Below are 22,307 nucleotides of genomic sequence, written 5' to 3' on the forward strand. Positions count from 1 at the left end.
TCGGCTTCACCGCTTATTTTTCGGTGTATCAACGCTGCCTTCTCGTTGTTAGCCTCCCATAGTAGCTTCTTCGCCTTTTACTTAGGCGGTATTCGCGTTGACTTTTCGCGCTTTGCCTTATACTTTGGCGGAATCAGCGTTTATTTTTCGCTGTAAGCTCTGCATTCCCTTTGGAACGACTTTTGAGCAGAAAACTTACGCTGCGCTCCCTTAGGAACGACTTTTTGTAACTTCAGCAAACTTACACTGCGTTCCGTAGAATGACTTTTTTGTAGCTTCGGAGATACTTTTTGTAACCACGAGCTCTTAAGAACGAGTTTTCATGCTTCGACAATGTTTTGGATTCCGTAAGTCTGTGTATAAGATATATTTTCAATATGACAAAAACGAAGCTGTTACAAGAAATTGAGAACGACAAGAAAAACTTAGGCTTTCAATGATTGTTCCTTATTAAAAAGAAAAATGATAACAAATGCAAGAACTATTTCAGCAGCAGGATATCTTCTAGTAGATGTGCTTCGACTCTGGTACAGTACTGTTGACTATACGAGCTTCGGACTCCTCTCTGAAGTCTCGTTGTTGATGAGTGTGCTGGCTCCCTTCTGGCTGTTGGCCTCGTTGTATTGGTGGTGGAGGTGGAAGTTGTTGCCAAGATGTCTGAGATTGGCTTGCCGAAGCAACAGAAGCTGCAGAATGGTTACCCACATACTCTAAATGTACGGTGAGTGGTACGAAGCAGTATGCATAACTTGCTTCGGCTGGCTCTATTGGGCTACAGCTTCTGCTATCTCTTTTTGTTTCTGGATGGTGACATGGCACATCCTGGTGGTATGGCCCTTGTCCTCATCGCAGAATAGGCAATAAATTTTCCTGGGTTGATCCCCAAACCTTCCTTCGAAGCCCCTGGCGCCTCTGCCCCTTGGAGCTGGGGGCTGAGGATAGCTCTGTTGCTGCCCCGAAGCCTGGGAGGAATATTGCGGCCTCTGTTGCTGACTTCCCCTATTGTCATTCTGAGTGGAATGAATTGATCTAACATGCCTAGGGTGGACTCTCCCTCCGAAGCCCCTGGTTATTTCGGAGAACCTATAAGCTTTCTCCCTTCTTTGACGAAAGTCATTATCAGCGCGGATGTATTCATTCATTTTCTGAAGCAATTTTTCCAAGGTCTGAGGGGGTTTCCTGGCGAAGTATTGGGCCGAAGGTCCTGGCCGAAGACCCTTGATCATGGCCTCAATGACAATCTCATTGGGTACTGTTGGCGCTTGTGCCCTCAAACGCAAGAACCTTCGAACATATGCCTGAAGGTATTCCTCGTGATCCTGTGTGCACTGGAACAAAGCTTGAGCAGTAACCGGCTTCGTCTAAAACCATTGGAAACTAGTGATCAGCATGTCCTTCAGCTTCTGCCATGATGTGATAGTTCCTGGCCGAAGAGAGGAGTACCAGGTTTATGCAACATTTTTGACTGCCATGACGAAGGATTTCGCCATGACTGCAGTGTTGCCACCATATGAAGATATGGTTGCTTCGTAGCTCATCAGAAATTGTTTCAGATCTGAGTGTCCGTCATACATGGGGAGCTGAGGTGGTTTGTAAGACGGGGGCCAAGGTGTTGCCTGCAGTTCTGCTTACAGAGGAGAAGCATCATCAAAGGCAAAATTTCCATGATGGAAATCCTCATACCAGTCATCTTCATTGACAAAGCCCTCTTGGTGAAGCTCTCTGTGCTAGGGCCTTCGGTTTTGCTCATCCTGAGCAAGATGACGAACTTCTTCAGAGGCTTCGTCTATCTGCCTTTGCAGGTCAGCTAGCCGAGCCATCTTTTCCTTCTTCCGTTGCACTTGCTGATGAAGCATCTCCATATTTCTGATTTCTTGGTCCGAGTCGTCCTCCTGAGGCGTTGGACTGGTGGCCTTCCTCTTCTGGCTTCGGGCCTCCCAAAGAGAAAGGGTCTCCTGTTCGGGTCCAGCGGCTGCAGAGCAGCAACCCCTGTTGCTGAAGCTTTCTTTTGCGGCATGACGAAGGTCAATGCTTGCCGAAGGTGGTCGGAAAGGGTTCACCGGAGGTGGGCGCCAATGTTGGGGACTTGTTCTCAAATGCTATGAGTCAAGAACAAGGCAACACAGAGAATGTTAAACGTCACAGTCCTTCGTCCTTCGAAGCATTATGTCCCTTTGAGAGATAATGATTTTCGGACGAAGGTTGTGAAGGACGTACCTTCGTCAAAGCGACATATAAACAAGGAAAGAAACATATGGGATAAAAGACAATACCAACAGTCATTTATTACCACCAACACATTTCTACTTAATTATTAGGGAAAATAGAAATAATAACAAATTACAAAGGTACCTTCGGCTTGAAAGAAGGTAAAAGTACAAGCGTGACGCAAAAGTGAATGCCCTGTCAGCGTGAACAGTACAGGAGCACTGTTCATCTATTTATAGGCACAGGACGCAGCCCATGTAAAATTACACCTATGCCCTTTACATTTGCTAATAACTTTATAATAGTCCATCGGGGTCTAAATAGTCTTTTCCCTTTTAAGTCGGTTCCCTTTTCTGTTATCACGTCGAAGCTCCCCTGCGCATAGCTTCGGCTCTGCGCCATCCTTCGTATTCTTTGTGCTTCTTCACACTGTAGTTTTGTCCTAAATCCGAAGGTACCTGTTCATGTATCATACTCCAGAAACGTTGTTAAATCATATTTTTGAGGACCTTCGGAATCCGAAGGCCCCCAACAAACTGTTTACCTTATTTATTTATTTTTCTTACTATTATTTAATTCTAGAAAGGATATTTAACTTCATTGGAATTTTCTTTTCTCTATTCCTTCCTTTTGAAATTTGAATTCAAGTAGGGTTTAAATCTTTAGATTCCCATTAAAATGCGTCTCATAAAAAAACACCAGCATGCCATGCAAGATTTATTTCTATTTACTTTATGTGTGAGCACAAATGCAAGTACATTCATATAGGGTTTTTTTTAACTCCACTTCTTTATAAAAGTTGGGTATTACAACAAAGATTGTGGGCGATGGGATGAGGACAAGGAGGGGGAGGAGTAGCACCCGCAGGACGGCAGAGGAGGCACAGTAAGACGACGACGTCCAGCACTAGGTGGAGCAGCAGGCCGCTGTCGATGCGGCGCAGCAGGACGACAACGACGCTCAGTAGGACGTATCAGGTTCTAGTGTCTCAGGTTCGAGGAACATCTACCTGCGAGGTCCTGCGAGTCTCCCTTAGCGTCCCATACTTCGAGACAGGTGGCCGCTGATTCGACCGAATGGGGAGAGGCATGTAACTTTATGTTCTCCCTGCTTGTTCATATTATGTGTTTAAATTTATAATATAAACTAATACTTTTTATTTATCATTTGTGCAGGTATTGGAAGGTTGTGGAGAATGCAAGGGGTCACGGCCGCATCCCCAATGGCATCCTCGGCCTTCTGTCTAGGTAGGGAACACTTCCCTGGACTGGTTGAGTACGTTGGAGTGACGGGCCCGACCTACAGCTTCGACCACTATGCCGTCGCCCTCGATGCAGTACACCGAGACGACAGGGAATTCAACAACAAGGCGGAGAGGGTGAAGCAAAAGCTGTGGGTAAGTCTTACTATATTGTAAAATATGTCGCATTCGTTGCACATTTTTGAAATAAGTTTTTGTATGCAGGATTTTTTCAGATGCGAGGTTGGATACGAGACAACGACGTCTGATGATGCAAGGTCACCTAGTACACTTAGGAAAGGGATACGCTTTACCGAGTGTCACCTAATACACTCGGTAAAGGCTCCGTCTCCGTTACCAGCCGCCGTGACGGTGACTTTTCTTTGCCGAGTACCGTGTGACACTCGGTAATGTATTTGCCGAGTGTCCGATAAAAATTATTCGGCAAAAAAGCCGGTGCGGATGTACAGTTCGCCGACCTTTCTTAAAGCCTTCGGCGAGTATTTTCAGGCTTTGTCGAGTGTTTCAGACACTCGGACAAAGAGCTTATTTCCGGTAGTGTTGATTACAGAAATGCATATCATTGAAGACAAGAATTAACAGGAGAGTTTTGTGGCTCACGACTTTCCCTCCTCGTGTAGGCACAAACAATATACATAGGCAACCTTTCCTTCCACGATGAATTAGTGTACGTGAAGGCACTGCCTTTCCCCACTCGTATGTGCTGCTGGTGTGCTCGACGCCAGTATAAATTTGGTGTACCCGGCGGCATAAGCTGCAGCAACGCAAACGCAAGCAGCTGCTAGCATAGGTTACAACATACAAGTGCAGCACGCGAGTGCAGACAGCTAGAGAAAGTCCAAGATGCCTGCTGGAAGAAGCGCGCCGGCAAGGGGTGCAGCAGTGGCAGCAATGCTGCTGCTGACTATGCTTGCACGGCTACCATGCCTAGAAGCCCAAAGGTTTTTGTATGCGGATTTTTTTGTTGTTGTTTAGAGTGTACACGTACGGTTGAGTCTTTATTGGTTTCTGGTGCTGATCCACTAGCTAGAAACTACGTACGGATACTAATACAATTAATAAGATGTAAGCATGCATATATATATATATATAAGAACTTTAGGAAACTGCATGCATAATCTGAATCTTAGTAACCAGGTTCTCGGATCGATTTGATCGAGGAACGTGAATGTGGTACATGGTACGCTACTAAAACTAAGTATTAACACCACGAGAACGAGATTGTTCCCACGTTCATAGAACGAGGTTCCCTGTTACTAAGATCTGAATGAATTCAGACAAAACCAGAATGTATTTTTTCACTGGAGATATGTGTTCTTGTTTTTGTTTCCATGGCAGCTCGCGCCGACCTACTGTCCTCACTGTAGACATGACAGGCAAGGGAGATTACAGAACCATACAGGAGGCGATCGACGCCATTCCTGCCGCCGCAAACAACTCGACCAGCGCGGCCATCGTCACGATCAACGTCAACCCTGGGATATACACGTAAGTACAGTAATCATCAGCATTTCCTTCCTTCACAAACTGCGGTAGTAACTATTCAAGACATCATAAATATGAGAAATGAGATACTTGTGCAGGGAGAAGGTCGTTGTCAACAAGGCTGGAGTCTCTCTAGTCGGGAGGAGCGCCACCTCAACCATAGTTACCTGGAGTGGACCCTGGAACCAGAACCACCAGTCTGAGTTTGCTCTCTACGTACAGGCAACCGACTTTGTCGCCAAGGGCTTAACATTTCAGGTGTTATTAAATCATAATATACTAGTTCGACAATAATAAAATATAGCCTAATTAAAATAGTCTTGAGAGGAATAACTAACAACAGTCAACACCCAAGAACCTGAGATCGAGTGAAACGTCCTTTCTGCCTATATAAATAGTTCCATGTTAAGAGAATGCAGTGTATTCCACATCCATGACTCGGAGTGCTAATGGATTACGATCCAAATGTTTTTTCATAATTTAATAGAGTCTTAAGTTTAAAAATAAATAGAAATAGAGCACAATAATATTCTGGTCTGATTTTTAAATTTTATAATGTAAAATTTACAACATATTTTCACATCTACATGTATGTGTGCATGCAGAACACGTTAGGGAGTAAGGATAATGGCCCGGCGGTGGCTGCTAAAGTTGACGCCGACAAGGCGGCGTTCTATGACTGTAGATTCCTATCGTATCAGGACACCTTGCTGGATGCAACAGGGCGCCACTACTATCGTGGGTGCTACATAGAAGGCGCCACTGATTTTATATTCGGCACAGGAAAAGCCTTTTTTGAGGTAATACGCATCGACTTTGCGGCACTGAGATTGTTGGTCCTTCGACACATAATAACATTGTTTATGTGCTATTAGTTCTTGAATCATACGTACTCATGTGCGAGTATAGTTCGTATAGTACTAAAGGTTATCTTGAGTTAAATAAGAAACTATAAGAGACGGTCACTTCGTGAAATCCCGTCTCTCTAAAAGGATCTCAATACATATTATCTATTAACTATATTTATGGTCTAGAGATCTAGTATTGTATCATTCGATTTCTTAGTTGTCTCTTGTACATTTAAAACCGATTACATGACATGTGTAGCTAATTCAAATTAGGGGCTTCTTTATGTTATTTTAATAACAACAGAGATGGGTAGTTCGTGTCAAAATTTAGGGGTTGCTTCATATTATTTCATAATAACTTAGGTGGATAATTAATTTGGATGGATATTTACATAATGGTAATGATGGTAATTCAACTCAGGATTTTGTAGTTTATATTAAACATTTTTTGATAATGTGAGAGGTGAGCATTTTAGAATAAAGAATATGTATAATCACTACCGGAATCGCGTTCTTTTACACTCGGCAAAGGCTTTGCCGAGTGTAACACTCGGCAAAGAATACTCGGCAAAGAACACTCGGCAAAGATTTCATCGGCAAAGGGTTCTTTGCCGAGACTTTGCCGAGTGTCAAAAAGCACTCGGCAAAGAAAAACACTCGGCAAATTAAGAATCGAAAAAATTAAAAAAAACAGCAAAACATTTTTTAAATTCTAGGAACAACTCTCCAACCCTACCCTATATTACCTTACTCGTTGCCCTATCATTCTTCACTATTATTTTGAATCAAACTTATATGTTTTGTAAATGGTGAGATTCGAACTTGCAACCTCTCTCTCGCGCATACTCTCCTATACCACCACACTAGTACACCAATTATGTTTATATTACGTTTCCATTCCCCATGTACTATAACAAATCGAGAGTAATTTGATTATTTAAGGCACTAAATGAGTTCATTTGAAAATGTGACCAACTATAAAGTTGCATAACTTTTTGAGATGTAAAAGTTTTATTTTAATAGTTTCTACATCCGAGACCGTATATAAAATTTGAATTTTAAATTTAAAAACTTCACACCAAATTTTCAATGATAAGATGATTTCAAATCAAAAAATTGTCAACTACAAAGTTTCATTACATTTCAAGAACTACAACTTTTATTTTGGTGGTTTTTCCATCCGAGACAGTTTAAAAAATTCAAATTTCAAAATTCAAACATAATTTTGCATAACAAGATGATTTCAAACTAAAACATTGTCAACTACAAAGTTTCATAACTCTTCAATACCTACAACTTTCATGTTGGTGGTTTTTCCTTTCGAAGTCGTTTTCAAAATTCAAATTTTAAATTTTTTAAATTCAGACGTAGTTTTCGTTGACAATATGACTACAAATGAAAAAGTTGTCAACTATAAACTTCTATAACTTCTCAAGATCTACAAAGTTTATTTGGGTTGTTTGGTAATTTGTTTATCTCACATGATGGTTCTAACAATGTGCACAAATTCTATACGTCTCTCTCGTAGTTTCATAAACTACGAGAGAGATATAGGTTTTATGAACAAATTTATTTTTATTTTGTCATATGAAGAAATGTTTAATATATAAATTGTACATCATGATGAGTTATACAAATTTGTAGTTGAAAACTTTTTCATTTGAATTAATTTACTACTTTAAAATGTGATTTTTAAATTGTCTTTGCTTAGTGTTGGAGAAAAAACACTCGGCAAAGAGCTCTTTGCCGAGTGTTGTATTTGTGACACTCGGCAAAGAGCCCTTTGCCGAGTGTCAAAAAAAGACACTCGGCAAAGAAACTCTTTGCCGATTGTCAAAAATAAAACACTCGGCAAAGAGCTTCTTCGCCGAGTGTTTTCTTTTACCGAGGGTTTTTTGCGTGGCACTCGGCAAAGAGCTCTTTGCCGAGTGCCCGAAATAAAACACTCGGCAAAGAATATGACACTCGGCAAAGAGCCAAATTCCGGTAGTGAATGGTTCTTATTGTTAGACCATCTCTAGCAGATCTCCTATCCCATCCCCTGTCTCATCCACTATTTTAAATGTCACTCTGCAAATAGTGTCAAATTGTATCATCTATAGTTCCGCTTCTACTATTTTACACGATCTACTGAAGACAACATTAATAACTAGTGATTATAATAAGACGCAGAAGAATACATCTGTAGACATTTTTATTTTTTCTAGAAGTTAACTTTTATATTACCACACTCCATGAGTATTACTTACTTTATTCCAATTTATTATTCGTTTGCCATTTTTATCTCGAGTTTGACTGGTTCAACTTATGCAAATAATTTCATTATTATTAAGTTTTACTGTAATATTGATTAACATATGATATATTTAAAGTATGGGTTTTTTCGTAAAAAATGAATAAGTCGAGTATGTCAAATTTAAGATAAAAGTTAAATAAATTATAAATTGGATTGTATGAAGTATTTACGTGGAGGCCCTATTTAGCTATAGGCAATAATAAGATGGTTTCATCTCATCATGGACCATGTGAATGCATTTCCTACAACATCTGATGTCAGTTCTGCACATTGTTTGCTCAGAGCTGCCACTTGCACTCTACCTCGGACGCCAAAGGAGCATTCACAGCGCAGAGGCGGTCCACGGAGTCGGAGAACGCCGGTTTCAGTTTTTTTAGGTGCGAGTCGACCGGCACAGGAGTCGCCACGGCTATCCTAGGGCGGCCATGGGGCCCTTACGCCCGGGTCGTGTTTGCCCTCTGCAACATGTCTAACACGGTGGCGCCCGAGGGCTGGAACAACTGGGACAACACGGCGAATGAAAAGTACGTCGTCGATGAGTTTTATTACGTACACAGATTGATCACGTGCTCAACGTATTAATTGTACATGCTTTGCGTACGTGCACTTTTCATTCTGTATTAACTGACGTCCGATATATGTTTTCGGCTTGGCTGCGAAGGACGGCGTTCTTTGGACAATTTCAGTGCTACGGCCAGGGATCCGGAACACAAGGCCGTGTTACGTGGGCGCACAACAACCTCTCTCCAAATGAAGCTGCGCCTTTCCTCACCAATGCTTGGGTTGATGGCCAAGATTGGCTTCGTCCGCAGTAGAACAAATTTGTCCCATGATCAGATATCTCGTCATCGGTCAATTGAACTTCTTAGGACTGGTTTGGCGGCAATAGGGAAAAAACCTATGGAAAAATCCGCCAAGGGAATTTAAATGACACTTCAATTTACTGAGAGGATTTCCCCCACTAGGGTATAATTTCCTGCCACCCTTTGGCAACCAAGGGTTTAGTCCAAAGCTGTTTTATTCCCAAAACATAGCAAGCAGCAACTGTATACTACTATATTGGATGAGAACTTTATCCATCATCAGAAAATGGTTCATCCATAGCTATGTGATGCTATAAACAATACTTCAAAAAATCAGGAAAAATCAAACAAAGTAAACTGAAGCATAGTAAATTGGTTCATTCATCATCACATCACACTTTATCCATCATCACAATAGTTTGTCAAGCAAACTAAAGTAGTAAAAGACAGTATAAGCATCATCATCAGCAAACTGAAGCATCAACACAAACCAAAGCCACTATCAACACAATGTTTGTAGCAGAACACTGCTTTTCATGAGTCATGTGCTAGATTCTGAAGCCACCGTCAACAAAATACATCTATTTTTCTTACTGGAGCACCAATAGCAAACTAAAGCCACTGTCAACAACAGAAGATTCGCTCAATTTTGTTACTTTAGGTAGATATGGTAGAGGCAGCGACAGGAGATGGAAAGAGGTACTGCAAGGAAGCATAGTGTTCAAACAAACATGCAACAAATCAATCAGAAGTCAATATGCAAAAAAATTCCAATCATTGGAACCTACAAGTGGATGTTAAGCTTATGGCACATAGCTTAACATACTTTGACTACCTTATCTCCAAAATATAGCCACTGCCAACTAGCCCTAGGTGAGAAGATTGTAATTTAAAGTAAAATTTGAAATAAAGATGCTTGAAAGAACATACCAAATTTGCTCATATCATTTGTTGAGGCCATGCATCACTACCACGAAGCAACCTACATTTATAAAAAATGACATTATATGCTTGTAGTCTACAATATTGCATGCTTAGTAGATTCAAGTTATGGCATACCTAATTTTGCGCTTGAGCCAAATTTCTCTAACATCATGCTCTGTTGTTGTTAAGAAAATCTCTCGATTTGTCGCAGATATGAAAAGCTCCAAAGCATATGATTTGTCCAAGGCTGTTAATCCATCCATTCCTTTCAATTCAGCTTGACACTTGCTAATAGAAAATTGATCCTCTTGCCTCTTATGTTCTTTAAGAGTTTCAAGTGTTTCTGTATTTTGGATCTTTTTAAACTCCACATAGCTTTCAGGAGCTAATCCAACATGGCTTTGCTTACGCTTTCTCCCACTGCCACCTTCTCTCTGGCTTGATTCTTGATTAGATGGGACAAATTGAGCTTCAGTGGGTTCATTAGTATTGACTGGGACAGATTGAGCATCAGAAGATAGATTGAACACACTTGTGGTTTCTTGTCCATTCAAATCAAATGAATTAGTACTCAAGGGATTGAGACTTTGTCAAGACACACTCCTAGATGGAGCTGAAGGTGGAGGAAGATCAGCAGCGGTTGATGTGAAATTTAACTCTCCGGTAGCCACACTACCTATACAAAATGTAGCAGAAGTACACTCTATTGTGAGAACTGCTGATCAAGAAATTAAGAACAAAATGCTATTGGTTTGGTATGTTGTTGATTAGCAGGACAAAAACAAACAGCTAGCTCATCACAGTGCTATTGGTTTGATATGTTGTTGAACAGCAGGACAAAATATAAATAGCTAGCTCATCACAAAAAAAACAAAATGCAGAATTATACACACGCACCTTCATATAGCCCTTCTAAACTGTAAAAAAGAGGGAATGGCCTGTTGCGAAACTTTGATACCTTTGGGTGAGCCTATTAAATGCAATAAGAAATATATTATTAGTAGCAAAAGTGAACATATTGAATGCACAAAGATATAATTGTACAAAGAAAGTTTGCTTACGCGAATCAGCCTTGGCCAAACTTCTGGTTCAGCCAGTACCATGAAAAAGGTGTCATTCCAACCAACCCCGCTTTCTTTTCTTGAATCCCTTATTGCCTTGTAGTATCCTTTAAGCTCTCTCTCCTTCTCTTGCAGTTGTTGTTTAGAGAAATGAGCTAGAGGGAACTTTTCATTGAACTTGGTAGTGATACTATTCCATCCATCACGATTCCAACCATTTTGACCTTTGAATTTTGGATTATCTTTGTGATCATGCATCACATCGACTAAGCCTTTCTCGTACACATTGTTCCAAATCATCCTTTATTCAAAACTGAAATTATGGAAATAATAGTACATAACTAAGCAACTTTAAGTTCATAACTTGGCAACTAGCTACATGAAAAACTACAAACCATAAAGACTTCATAAGTAATAATAGTAGGTAGCCCACATCTAGCTATTGTAGGCATCCTATTATAACATCTAGCTATTGTAGGCAGTCCACATCTGTAGTGCGATCTGATCTCTTAGAGCACTTCCATCACTTGATTCTGTGTCATTGAGATAGTTGATATCTCCCTCTGGAACATCAACATATTGACTTGGAGAGATGTAATCTGGTTGGTTGTCAAGTCATCTTTCATCTCCATTTTGCTCTCTAATTATGTTGTGAAATGCAACAGTTGCAGCTGCAACCTTAATTTGGTTCCTTATGGGATGAAATGTGCCTACTTTTAGAATCGGGAACCTTTTCTTTAGAACACCAATGGCCCTCTCTATATGGTTACGGAGAATTGCATGGCGGTGGTTGAACAACTCTTTGTAGTTTGCATAACCACTTTGTGATGAACGACGCCTCCTAAACTCGTTGAGATGGTATCAAACCCCTCTATATGGTGCAATGAAGGATGATGTATTTGCATAACCACCATCTATTAGATAAAACTTTCCTTCTGGCACACTAAATCCTTTGCTAATAGCAGATCAAAGCACCCCTGCATCTGAGGCTGACCCCTCACATCCACATGAAACAAATGTGAAATTAAGGTCAAAGTCGCAGGCTACGATAACATTGTGTGAAAGAGTTCCTTTCCTGTTTCTATATGGAGGGGCCCTATGTTCTGCTATGGTGATGGGTATATGTGTGCCGTCGATTGCACCAATGCAGTTCTGCAAGGAAAAGAATAAGGAAAGATATTGAGGCCATGTGGAAAATTGGCAATGAAAGGGAAACAATTAAGCAAATTATGTGTTTGGAATTGATAGCACACCTGAAAAAATGGCATGAACCTAGAATCTGTTGCAATTTTGGTATGAGTTTGGATAGAGCTAGGAAGCTTCACAAAACACTGAGTTAGTGTGGGAACAATATCAAATACTTCGGATATTTTTCTATGGATAGTCTCTCCACTATGTTGAAAAGCCTTCTGTAGCATTTGGTTACTAGCATTGTGGGAGATCATGTACATGAACATCCCAAGCTGCTCCTCAATGGTAACTCCTCGTGTGTCTCGTAGTAAATTCTCTCTTCTAAGAAAATTTGTTGTGGTTCTGAATATTACTGGCTCCATTCGGAACTCAGATTTGCACCAACTCTCATGTCCTTCAAGGATTTCTCTAACCTTTTTAGCACTAGTTAGTGAGGAGGTGTGGATGGGCTCTTTCTCTTCTGAGAGGTATGGAATTATAGCAGGGAGAATAACAAAGAACAACTCATAGTCGTCTTCTTCCTCATCTAACAAAAATTGTCTAACTTGTTCCTCCCAAGAACCCATATCTAGAGAAGTGGAGACCAATTGAACTTATAAGGCAAGTTATCCAATCGAACTAAAAATGATAGAAACAAGATAAGGAGTCTGTCAAAAAGACGTGTAAAAATGATACAAAATATTTGATGTGGTTTGTCTATGATTTTCCCTTAAGAAAAGGCATGTAAAAATGAGAATTAAGCAAAAACACATCCTTGGTCATAATTCCTAAAACCTGCTACATCTCGAATCATGACAAAAAATGCTAGCCATATAGCCCTATAATTTTATGAAAGTTGTTGCCCCACTGTAGTGAAATCCAAACGTAGGCTGACTAATAAACCAATGAATTAGTTTACCCGGTTCAATTGGCATAAAAACCGTAAAATATGGATGCAACATATGTTTTGATAAAATAAATAGTTTAAACAAATGAATGTGAACAGTAACAATAAAAACAACAAACAATAAAAAATCTAGGAAAATATTTATGCATGGTGACTCTCCTAGGAAAGAACAGAACAAAAGACTGATGTTTAATCAAGTTGAGGTTCAGATTATAATAAAAATAGAAGAACAGGCATGTGATGCACAAAGCTCATTCCACTAAATACACATGTAAAAGAAAAAACTTCATCTGAAGGACGGTTTTTTTTTTCTACAGAACCGAGGGCAGGTCAACCATGTGGAACTAGAAGCTGAACCCGGTGAACCCGAAAACCAAGAAGAAATGCCAGTTGAAGGGGAAGAAGCCGGTGAAGAAGTCAATGAGCAGCAAGATTAGAGTATATATATATATATATATATTTATATATATACATACATACATAAATATATATAGGAAGTAGTATTTGTAAGACCTAAATAATACTTTAGGTAGTAGTTAGTAGTTTACTATTTTAGGACTAACAATAAGGTCTATTTGAACCTATGTTTTGAATAACAATTTATGCATCATGCTAAGATTTTTGTTTGTGCATATATTTGGATGCAAAATTGGGATACATCCTTTTTCTTACTAATCTCGAGGACGAGATTTGTTTTAAGGGTGGAAGGATTTGTAAAGCCCAAAAATTTGGATCGGTGAAAATAATGATATAAATAAATAACTATAATTATGTTAGAATTTTGGGCACTTTTGAAAACTTTTTAAGATTTATTAGTCCCTTTTCTTTTTATAATCAGATAATGGCATTAAAATAGTCATATAACCAATAAATGAATAAGGAAATGGACATCCCATACTTATAAATTTGTGGTGGTACATTTAATTGAAATAAGGAATCATAATTTTAATTTGACCTCAACTTATAAATGAAGATATAAAATGGAAAATGAGAAAGGAAATCTTAATAAAGTCATTCATTACATCCATAATTAAATAATAAAGAGAAAAATAAATAATAATAAAAATAGGATTTACCTTTACATTAGGTTTATATTTGAGAGTTGAAATCTAAAAATTCAAACAGGGATTTGAATTTGATTTGGATATCTAAAATTTGAAATAGAAAGATAATAGAATAGAAAAGAAAAAGATTAGCAGAATTCATACCTTGCGCTGGGCCATTTTTCCACTGGCCGACCCACTTCACCCGAATCGGGCGGCCCACTTACATCCATGCGCGCCTCGGCGCCGGCGGCCTGGGCCCACCCCTCGCCCTCAGCTACGTTCGAGCACGTGAACTCTCGCCTGGGTCGCTGTGTAGTGGTCCCCGCTGGTCAAGTGAATCACCTCGCATGTGCTCACTGCTGTGTGGACCCAAGCCATCACCTTCCCCCTCACGCGCGTGATCGCTCGCTGTCACCATGGGGCCAACTCGTCAGCCCTCGGGCGCGTCCGTGCCTCGCGTTATGTCTTTGACTCACAGGGCCGAATCATTAGGATTGACCTCCCATGGGAACCGCGGGTGACTCAGGTCACCGCAACGTGGGCCCGGTTCGTCAGCTACCTTATCTGCCCAATCTTCATCGATGTTGGCTCGTGGGTGGTGATGGTGTAATCGGGCTCCGCCGATCTCGTGCGGACGACAACGAACTCCCCTCGTGCCTATAAATTCCAAGTTGCTCCTTCCCTATGCTCCATTCAGTTCAAACTTAGACAGGAGAAATTGGATGCACTGGGTCACCGTTGAGCCAAAGCCCCGCGCCGCGGCCCAAGCTTCGCTTCGACCGCGGTTGGGGCGAAGGCAAATGTGTCACCCCTCGCTCGAAGTCTTCGCTGATAACCGCTGGCCAGACAGAGACAGAACAGGCAGGGACACCCTTCGCTTGACCGGCACCAGACGAAGACCGGCGACGAAGTCATCCCACAGTGCGGCCTCGTCCAGCTCAGAGGCCCACGTGCGTTCCGGCCCATTGTAACGGGCCCTGCGTGGCCACCGCCGGTTACGGGCCTAACCTGTAAAGGCACCCCTGTAATTACAGTCTGTAACCCCGCTTTATGGGAATATTCTAGGGATAACCTAGGTAGCTGAGGGCACATGCGTCCTTAGCACAAGGCGCTGGGCGCTCAGGTACCTATAAATACCCCTGTACAGTGCCCGTGGGAGGCCAGATCAACAGAGCTATTGCCTTCTAGCACGTAACCCTGTTGTCACCACTGTTCACCCTTGTTGGCCCCCTTGCGATTGAGAGCAAGTTCCAACATTTGGCGCCCACCGTTCGTGCTACGACAAAACCACCCGCGATGGCACCCAAGAGAGCTAACCCAAAGGCTGACGAGGCTGCGAAGGTAGCACTGCTCGCCGCAAGAAAGGGCAAGGCCCTCGCCCTCACCCAATCCGCCCACCAAGAGCCCACTGAAGACAATGTTCCCCGCACCTGCGAAGACGACACCTTCCGCACCTGCGGGCCCGAAGGACAATCGCAGCCGCCCCCAGGCTTTGCCCCACTGGAAGGCGCGGACCTCACCGAGGACGGTGAAGTCCTCGGCGTCTCAGCGGAAGAACAGCTACAGCTGCGCGTCCTGCGCCTCAAGAACCGCAATCTCCAGAGGCAGAAAGAGATACTGGAGGCCAAGCGCCAGCGTGTGTCCGCACTAGCCAAAGTGCGGCAAATGATACGCGACGAGGAACAGAAGGCCCAAGACCTCGAGCGTGAGATCGCGCTGATGCAGCGCGAAGGCCACCTTGGCCTGCAGCAAGAGCCACCCCTACAACACCGAGCACAGCCGGAAGACCCGCGTTTCCCCCAGCGTGACTACACCTTCCAGCACGGCGCGCCATTCCAAGGGGTCAACTACCTCGACGAGCGAAGTCCCCTGGTGCCACACCTGCAAGTGACGCCTTGGCCAGCTAACTTCCGAGCAGGGACCTATCCCAAGTACAACGGCAGCACCGACCCGGCGCAATACATAATGAGTTATCAGGTCGCCGTTGCATCCGCCGGAGGGGACGACGCTGGCGAAGTCTTTTATCATCGCCCTAGAGGGCCCAGCACTCACCTGGTTCACCAGATTGCCTCCGCTGTCCATTGATTCATGGAGAAGTCTCAGGGACAAGTTCCTGCTCAACTTCCAAGGATACCGCCCAGACACCGACGCCTTGGCCGAGCTCTCGCTTTGCAAGCAGCTGGAAAAGGAGACTCTGCGGGAGTATTACCGCAAATTCTTAACACTCAAGTCACAGCTGCCCTCCGTCGATGATCAGATCGCCATCCACTACGCCATCAGTGGCCTTCGTGCCGGCGTCCTTTACAGCCACTGTATCAGAGATCCACCCAAGAACCTCCAGGAGCTATATCAGCTCTTTGAAAAATATGCCAAATCCGAAGAGCTCCACCAGCGCAAGGTTGAGTCACAGCGGAAACCCAAAGACGCCCCGCAGTCCAGCCGCACCTAGACGAGGACTCCGCAGCCAGACTCCGGTCGAGATGGCCGCAGTCAGCAGCAAGTGCACAACATCGCCAACCAGCATCTCGCTGCTGACCCCCCTCGTCGCCAGGAATATCCCCCCCAGGGCCGCGAAAATGGAACTCGTGGCAGGGGCCGAGGGCGCGCGCAGCCGCCGCGCCGATTCTACTGCCTTTTCCACGGCGAAGACTGCGTCCACCAAACCAAAGACTGCCCCGAAACGAAGGCCACCAGAGACAGAATGGCGAGGGCGCAGCCAACCGACAATCCCAGAATTGTCGCGCATAATTACCAGCCACCCCCTCCACCATATATCCACACTCCCGCCCCGCATCCACCGCACCACGCTTACCAACACCATCAGGAAGTACAAATCGTACCTCCTCCACCCCCACCACCACACCAGCAACATCAAAACATCCCCCATGCCCCAAAGCAGGAAGACTTCGCCGATCAACCATATCGCGGAGTCATTCACATGATAACGGGGGGGGGGGGGTCCAGCACTGACTTCGACACCAAGCGACAGAAGCGGGACCACTACCGCATCATCAACCATGTCGCCGTCACTGGCCCAGTCGTGCAGACAAAGTGGTCCCACATACCGCTAACCTTCGACGCACGAGACGTCGACCTGCGCAGCGCCCCCCACATCGACGCTATGGTCATCAATTGCAGCGTGGCAGGCTGGGACTTACACAAAGTCCTAGTTGACAACGGCAGTCAGGCGGACATCATCTTCCTCCACGCCTTCGACCGCATGGGTATAAGCCACAACCTGCTCAAGCCTTCGGACAACCCGTTGTATGGCTTCGGCGGCAAGGGCACCTTTCCCGTTGGCAAAATAGAGTTGCCCCTCTCCTTCGGTGTAGCACCCAATGCCCGAAGTGAGCAAGTAACCTTTGATATCGTGGACATGGTATATCCATACAACGCCATCATGGGCCGGGGCTCCATCAATAAGTTCGAAGCTGCCATCCACGGACTGTACCTATGTATGAAGATACCAGGTCCGCTAGGCGCTATTACGGTCTACGGCAACCAGCAGACGGCGCGCAACATAGAGCGGGACTTCGTGCCCGGTCAGAGGAACGTGCACTGTCTCACGACCCAGCGCGAGGTCCCTGCGCCCGCCAGCCCAACCAATAAACAGCACGACAAGGCACAGCTGCAGAGCCAAGACGGGACCAAGACTGTCCCCCTCGATCAGGCCACGCCCAAGCAGACAGTCACTATCAGCGAAGACCTTACCTCACATGAAGAAGAGAAGCTTCTCTGCTGCCTGTCCAAGAATAAAGATGTCTTCGCCTGGTCCGCCCTCGACCTGGTTGGAGTCAGCCGATCCATAATTGAGCACAGCTTGGGAATTGACCCTTCGGTGCGACCAAAAAAGCAAAGGCTTCGCAAAATGTCCGACGAAAAGACAGAGGCCGCCAAGGCGGAGGTGCACCGCCTCCTAGAGGCTAAATTCATCGAGCCAGTGGCTTACCCCACGTGGCTCTCCAATGTTGTAATGGTGCAGAAAAAAAGCGGGAAATGGCGAATGTGCATAGACTTCACCAGTCTCAATAAGGCCTGCCCAAAGGACAATTTCCCGTTGCCGCGGATCGACAAAATAGTCGATAGCGCGGCCGGATGCGAGGTCATGTCACTCCTCGACTGCTTCTCCGGCTATCACCAGATATACATGAAGGAGGAAGACAAGGCTAGCACCAGCTTTATAACACCCTTCGGCACATATTGTTTCATCAGAATGCCGGAGGGACTCAAGAATGCCGGGTCCACCTTCTCCAGACTCACCAAAACAGTACTCGAAGGGCAGGTTGGCAGAAATATATTTACATATGTGGACGACATCGTCGTCGCCAGCAAGAATAAGGAGGACCATCTCGCCGACCTCGCCGAGACATTCGCGAACATGCGAGACGCACGACTCCGCCTAAACCCGGAAAAGTGCGTCTTCGGTGTTCGCCAGGGCAAGATATTGGGCTACCTGGTTTCACACCGCGGCATCGAGGCCAACCCAACCAAGATCCAGGCCATCGTAGACATGTTGCCTCCGCAGTCCGTCAGGGACGTCCAGCGTCTGACAGGCAGATTGGCCGCTCTCAACAGATTCATCTCCAGCTCCGCCGAGCGAAGTCTCCCCTTCCTCAAAACACTCCGCGGTGCAAAAGACTTCGCCTAGGGACCGGAGCAAGCAGCGGCCTTCGCCTCACTAAAACAGTACCTATCGGAGCTGGCCATCCTCACGAGCCCCGACTCCTCGCTCCCCCTATTGCTCTATGTCGCGGCCTCGCCGCACGCGGTCAGCGCGGCACTAGTGCAGGAGCAGACAGTTGAGGGCGCGGTCAGACAGTGCCCTGTTTACTATGTCTCCGAGGTACTGACACCGTCCAAGTGCAACATGACAGAGCTGGAGAAGATCGCCTACGCAGTCGTTATGTCTTCGCGCAAACTGCGCCATTACTTTGAAGCATTCAAGGTCCGAGTCACCTCAGACAGGGGACTCGGCGAACTATTCAGAAACCCGGAGGCATCGATGAGGATTGCCAAGTGGGCAGCCGAACTATCTGGCTACCACATCAGCTTCGAGCCCAGGACAGCCATCAAGTCACAAGTCCTGGCAGACTTCGTCGTCGACTGGACCGGGCCAATAACACAGCCAGACCCGTCCACAGAGAAGGTTTGGACTATCCATTGCGACGGCGCATGGTGCCATGCGGGGGCAGGCGTCGCTGCAGTCGTCACCTCACCAGCCGGAGTCAAACACAGATATGCAGCACGCCTCAGCTTCGCTCTGGAATCCGACAGATGCACAAACAATATAGCAGAGTATGAAGCGGTTATCCTCGGCCTCCGCAAGCTAAGGGCCCTCGGAGTCACCACATGTATCATCAAAACAGACTCCAAGATAGTTGCCGGCCAGGTCGAGAAAGACTATGCAGCAAAAGACCCCGTGCTCATGCAATACCTCGCGGCCATCCGAAGTCTCGAGAGACAGTTCAAGGGATTCACCTTGCAGCATGTGGATAGGGCCAAGAACGAGGAGGCCGACGCATTGGCCAAGGCCGCCGCCAGGGGCGAGTCCTTGCCCTCCGACGTGTTCTTTCACGTCATCGGCACGCCAGCCGTCCGGAGCCCCGAAGGGCTCCAAATAACTAATGATAGCGAGGGCCACCGCATAGTCAACCTAATCATGACCGAGGACTGGCGGGCACCAATAACCCTGTTCCTGCAAGGGTACTATCATCCAACCGACGTCAGCGAGGCCAAGCGCCTCAGACATCGAAGCCGGGACTTCGCGCTGATCGAAGGCCAACTCTACAAGAAAGGGGTCAGTCAGCCAATGCTTAAATGCGTCACCGAAACCGAAGGCATGCAGATCCTACGTGAAGTCCACAGTGGCACGTGCGGCTCGCACGATGGGCCAAGGGCCTTGGCTGCCAAAGTGATCCGCTAGGGTTTTTACTGGCCCGCAATGATCTGCGCAGCAAACCGGGTCTCAAGGTCCTGCGAAGCCTGCCAGAAATTTTCTCCTCGGTCAGGCAGCCCCTCACAGTATACAAAGCTGATCGCCCATACATGGCCTCTCCAGCGCTGGGGCCTGGACATCGTCGGGCCCCTGCCCACCGCTCAGGGGAACCTTAAGTTCGCCTTCGTCGTCGTCGAATACTTCACCAAATGGATCGAGGCAAGGGCTGTTTCTACAATAACGTCAAAGACTGCCCAGAAATTTTTCTGGCAAAACATTGTTTGCCGCTTCGGAGTGCCGTCCGAACTAACAGTCGACAACGGCAAGCAGTTTGACAACCAAGACTTCAAGGATTTTTGTTTCTCCATCGGCACCAAGCTTGCCTTCGCTTCTGTTTATCATCCGCAGTCCAACGGGGTCGTGGAACGCCCCAATGGGAAAATCTTCACAGCTGTCAAGAAGATGCTCCTTGATGAAAAAAGGGCAAATGGACCGATTTGTTACCTGAGGCAGTCTGGGCACTAAACACGACTGAGTGCAGAGCGACTGGGTTTACTCCTTTCCGCCTTCTATACGGATCGGAGGCCATGACCCCGCAAGAAATAAAGCATGGGTCCCCGCGAACAGTTCTGTCAGCCGTCCCCGACGTGGACGAGCCAACTTCAAAGGACCTCATTGACGGAGACAGAGTCTTCGCCCTACAGGCCCTAAACAAATACCAAGCCCAGACCAAAGCATGGCGCGACCACACAGTCATCCCGAGGGAGTTCAACAAAGGGGACCTCGTACTCGTCCGAACAGCTCGGATGGAGTCTAAGGGCAAGCTGGAGCCAAGTGGGAGGGCCCCTTTATAGTCAAGACAAAAGCTTCCCCCAGCGCTTACAGGCTCACAACGCCAAACGGCGAGGACCTGGAGCACTCCTGGAACATCGACAACCTCCGCAAATTTTTTGTTTGACTCATCAGGGCTGATTCTGCCCTTGTAATTCGCCAAAAACAATCTTGTACTGGCCCGCACTCTTTTCCTCCCGGGGGGTGAGGTTTTTAACGAGGCGGAGCCATGTAATATATGTGTGAAAAATCCCCCGCAAAAACATGTGTCGAAAAAAGACCGCGACGACGGTCTTCGGCATTCGACCAATTCGAGGTCACCGCGAGGCTAAGCGCTAGCCACCCTCTCGTGCGACAAATCCACGCAGAAGTCGCCTAAGGGTGCAGCCGGACTAGCACAACAAGTGCGCAAAAACCGAAGTCCACCGCGAGGACTATCCGTGCAGAAGTCGCCTAAGGGTGCAGCCGGACTAGCACAAGTGCGCAAAAACCGAAGTCCACCGCGAGGACTATCCGTGCAGAAGTCGCCTAAGGGTGCAGCCGGACTAGCACAACAAGTGCGCAAAAACCGAAGTCCACCGTGAGGACCATCCGTGCAGAAGTCGCCTAAGGGTGCAGCCGGACTAGCACAACAAATACGGAAAAGCCGAAGTCTACCACGAAGACTGTCGCACCAGCACAGCATAACAAAACGCACCAGACAAAGTACACAAGGCCTTCGCAGGCACAGACAAGCGAGGGCACCCGACTTCATCGTACAAGCCTTTACACATATACAAGCGAGGGCGCCACACTCTACATCGGCTCAACCTTAGGAATAATTCCCATCTCCCTATAATTAAATAACATTATCCTAAGCTCCTCACCCGCAAAAAGACTTCGCAGTTCCCCTTCCCCTGTACTCGCGGCGGCCGGCAAAGACAACAGTTCCTGCCGACCAGCCCTACTCACACGAAGCCGAGCCCCTTCCTCCGTACTAACCCTACGCTTCGCAACCGCCCTTCGTCGTCGGCGCCCGGTGCTAGGACCTGGCACATCTTGCGCGTCCGCGGCGTGTGGCGAGGCCTCCGCCGCAGCCACGTCCAAGTCCTCCGACGACTCCTCAGTCCACTCAACCGAGCTCCCAGAGTCAGTAAAATCAAAAAACTCAGATGCAGATCCACCATATTCATTACCACCTTCCACGGTCGAAGCCGCCAAAAATTCAGTAGTAGCGGTTGCGTGCGCAGGCCCAAAATCTTGAACCTGCGCAGCAACCAAAATTCAGCAACATATCCAAAATTCCTCAACCCTATACACCCACTACGCCACCTGCGAAGGCCCTGACACTGCGGGAGCCTCCGCCGTTGGCTCCGCCGCTGCTTCCGCTGTTGTTTCCGCCGCCGCCGCCGTGGGATCTTCAGCACTCGGCGCAGCAGCTGCGGGGGCATCAGGTGCGCCTTCGGCCACCTTTGGGGGCAGGTCTCCGCCGGCCGCAGCGGATGTGGGGGCATCCGGTGCGTCTTCCGCGGTCTCCGGGGTTGGCTCCAGGG

General features: G+C 46.0%; 1 protein-coding gene and 1 pseudogene across 1 annotated transcript; one reads left to right on the forward strand and one right to left on the reverse strand.

Moving 5' to 3' along the window:
- Positions 1 to 4,174: 4,174 nt before the first annotated feature.
- LOC111590550 (putative pectinesterase 11) lies at positions 4,175 to 9,199 on the forward strand. Its single transcript, XM_023301300.1, has 6 exons — positions 4,175 to 4,410; positions 4,808 to 4,957; positions 5,053 to 5,212; positions 5,560 to 5,754; positions 8,381 to 8,622; positions 8,760 to 9,199. The coding sequence occupies exons 1-6, from the start codon at positions 4,313 to 4,315 to the stop codon at positions 8,911 to 8,913; spliced, it is 999 nt and encodes a 332-aa protein (XP_023157068.1). The 5' UTR covers positions 4,175 to 4,312; the 3' UTR covers positions 8,914 to 9,199.
- Positions 9,200 to 9,254: 55 nt separating this feature from the next.
- LOC109943451 (L10-interacting MYB domain-containing protein-like) lies at positions 9,255 to 13,282 on the reverse strand (annotated as a pseudogene).
- Between the last annotated feature and the right edge of the window lie 9,025 nt (positions 13,283 to 22,307).

The sequence above is a fragment of the Zea mays genome, chromosome 1 (assembly GCF_902167145.1).
Source record: "Zea mays cultivar B73 chromosome 1, Zm-B73-REFERENCE-NAM-5.0, whole genome shotgun sequence".
NCBI classification, from domain to species: Eukaryota; Viridiplantae; Streptophyta; class Magnoliopsida; order Poales; family Poaceae; genus Zea; species Zea mays.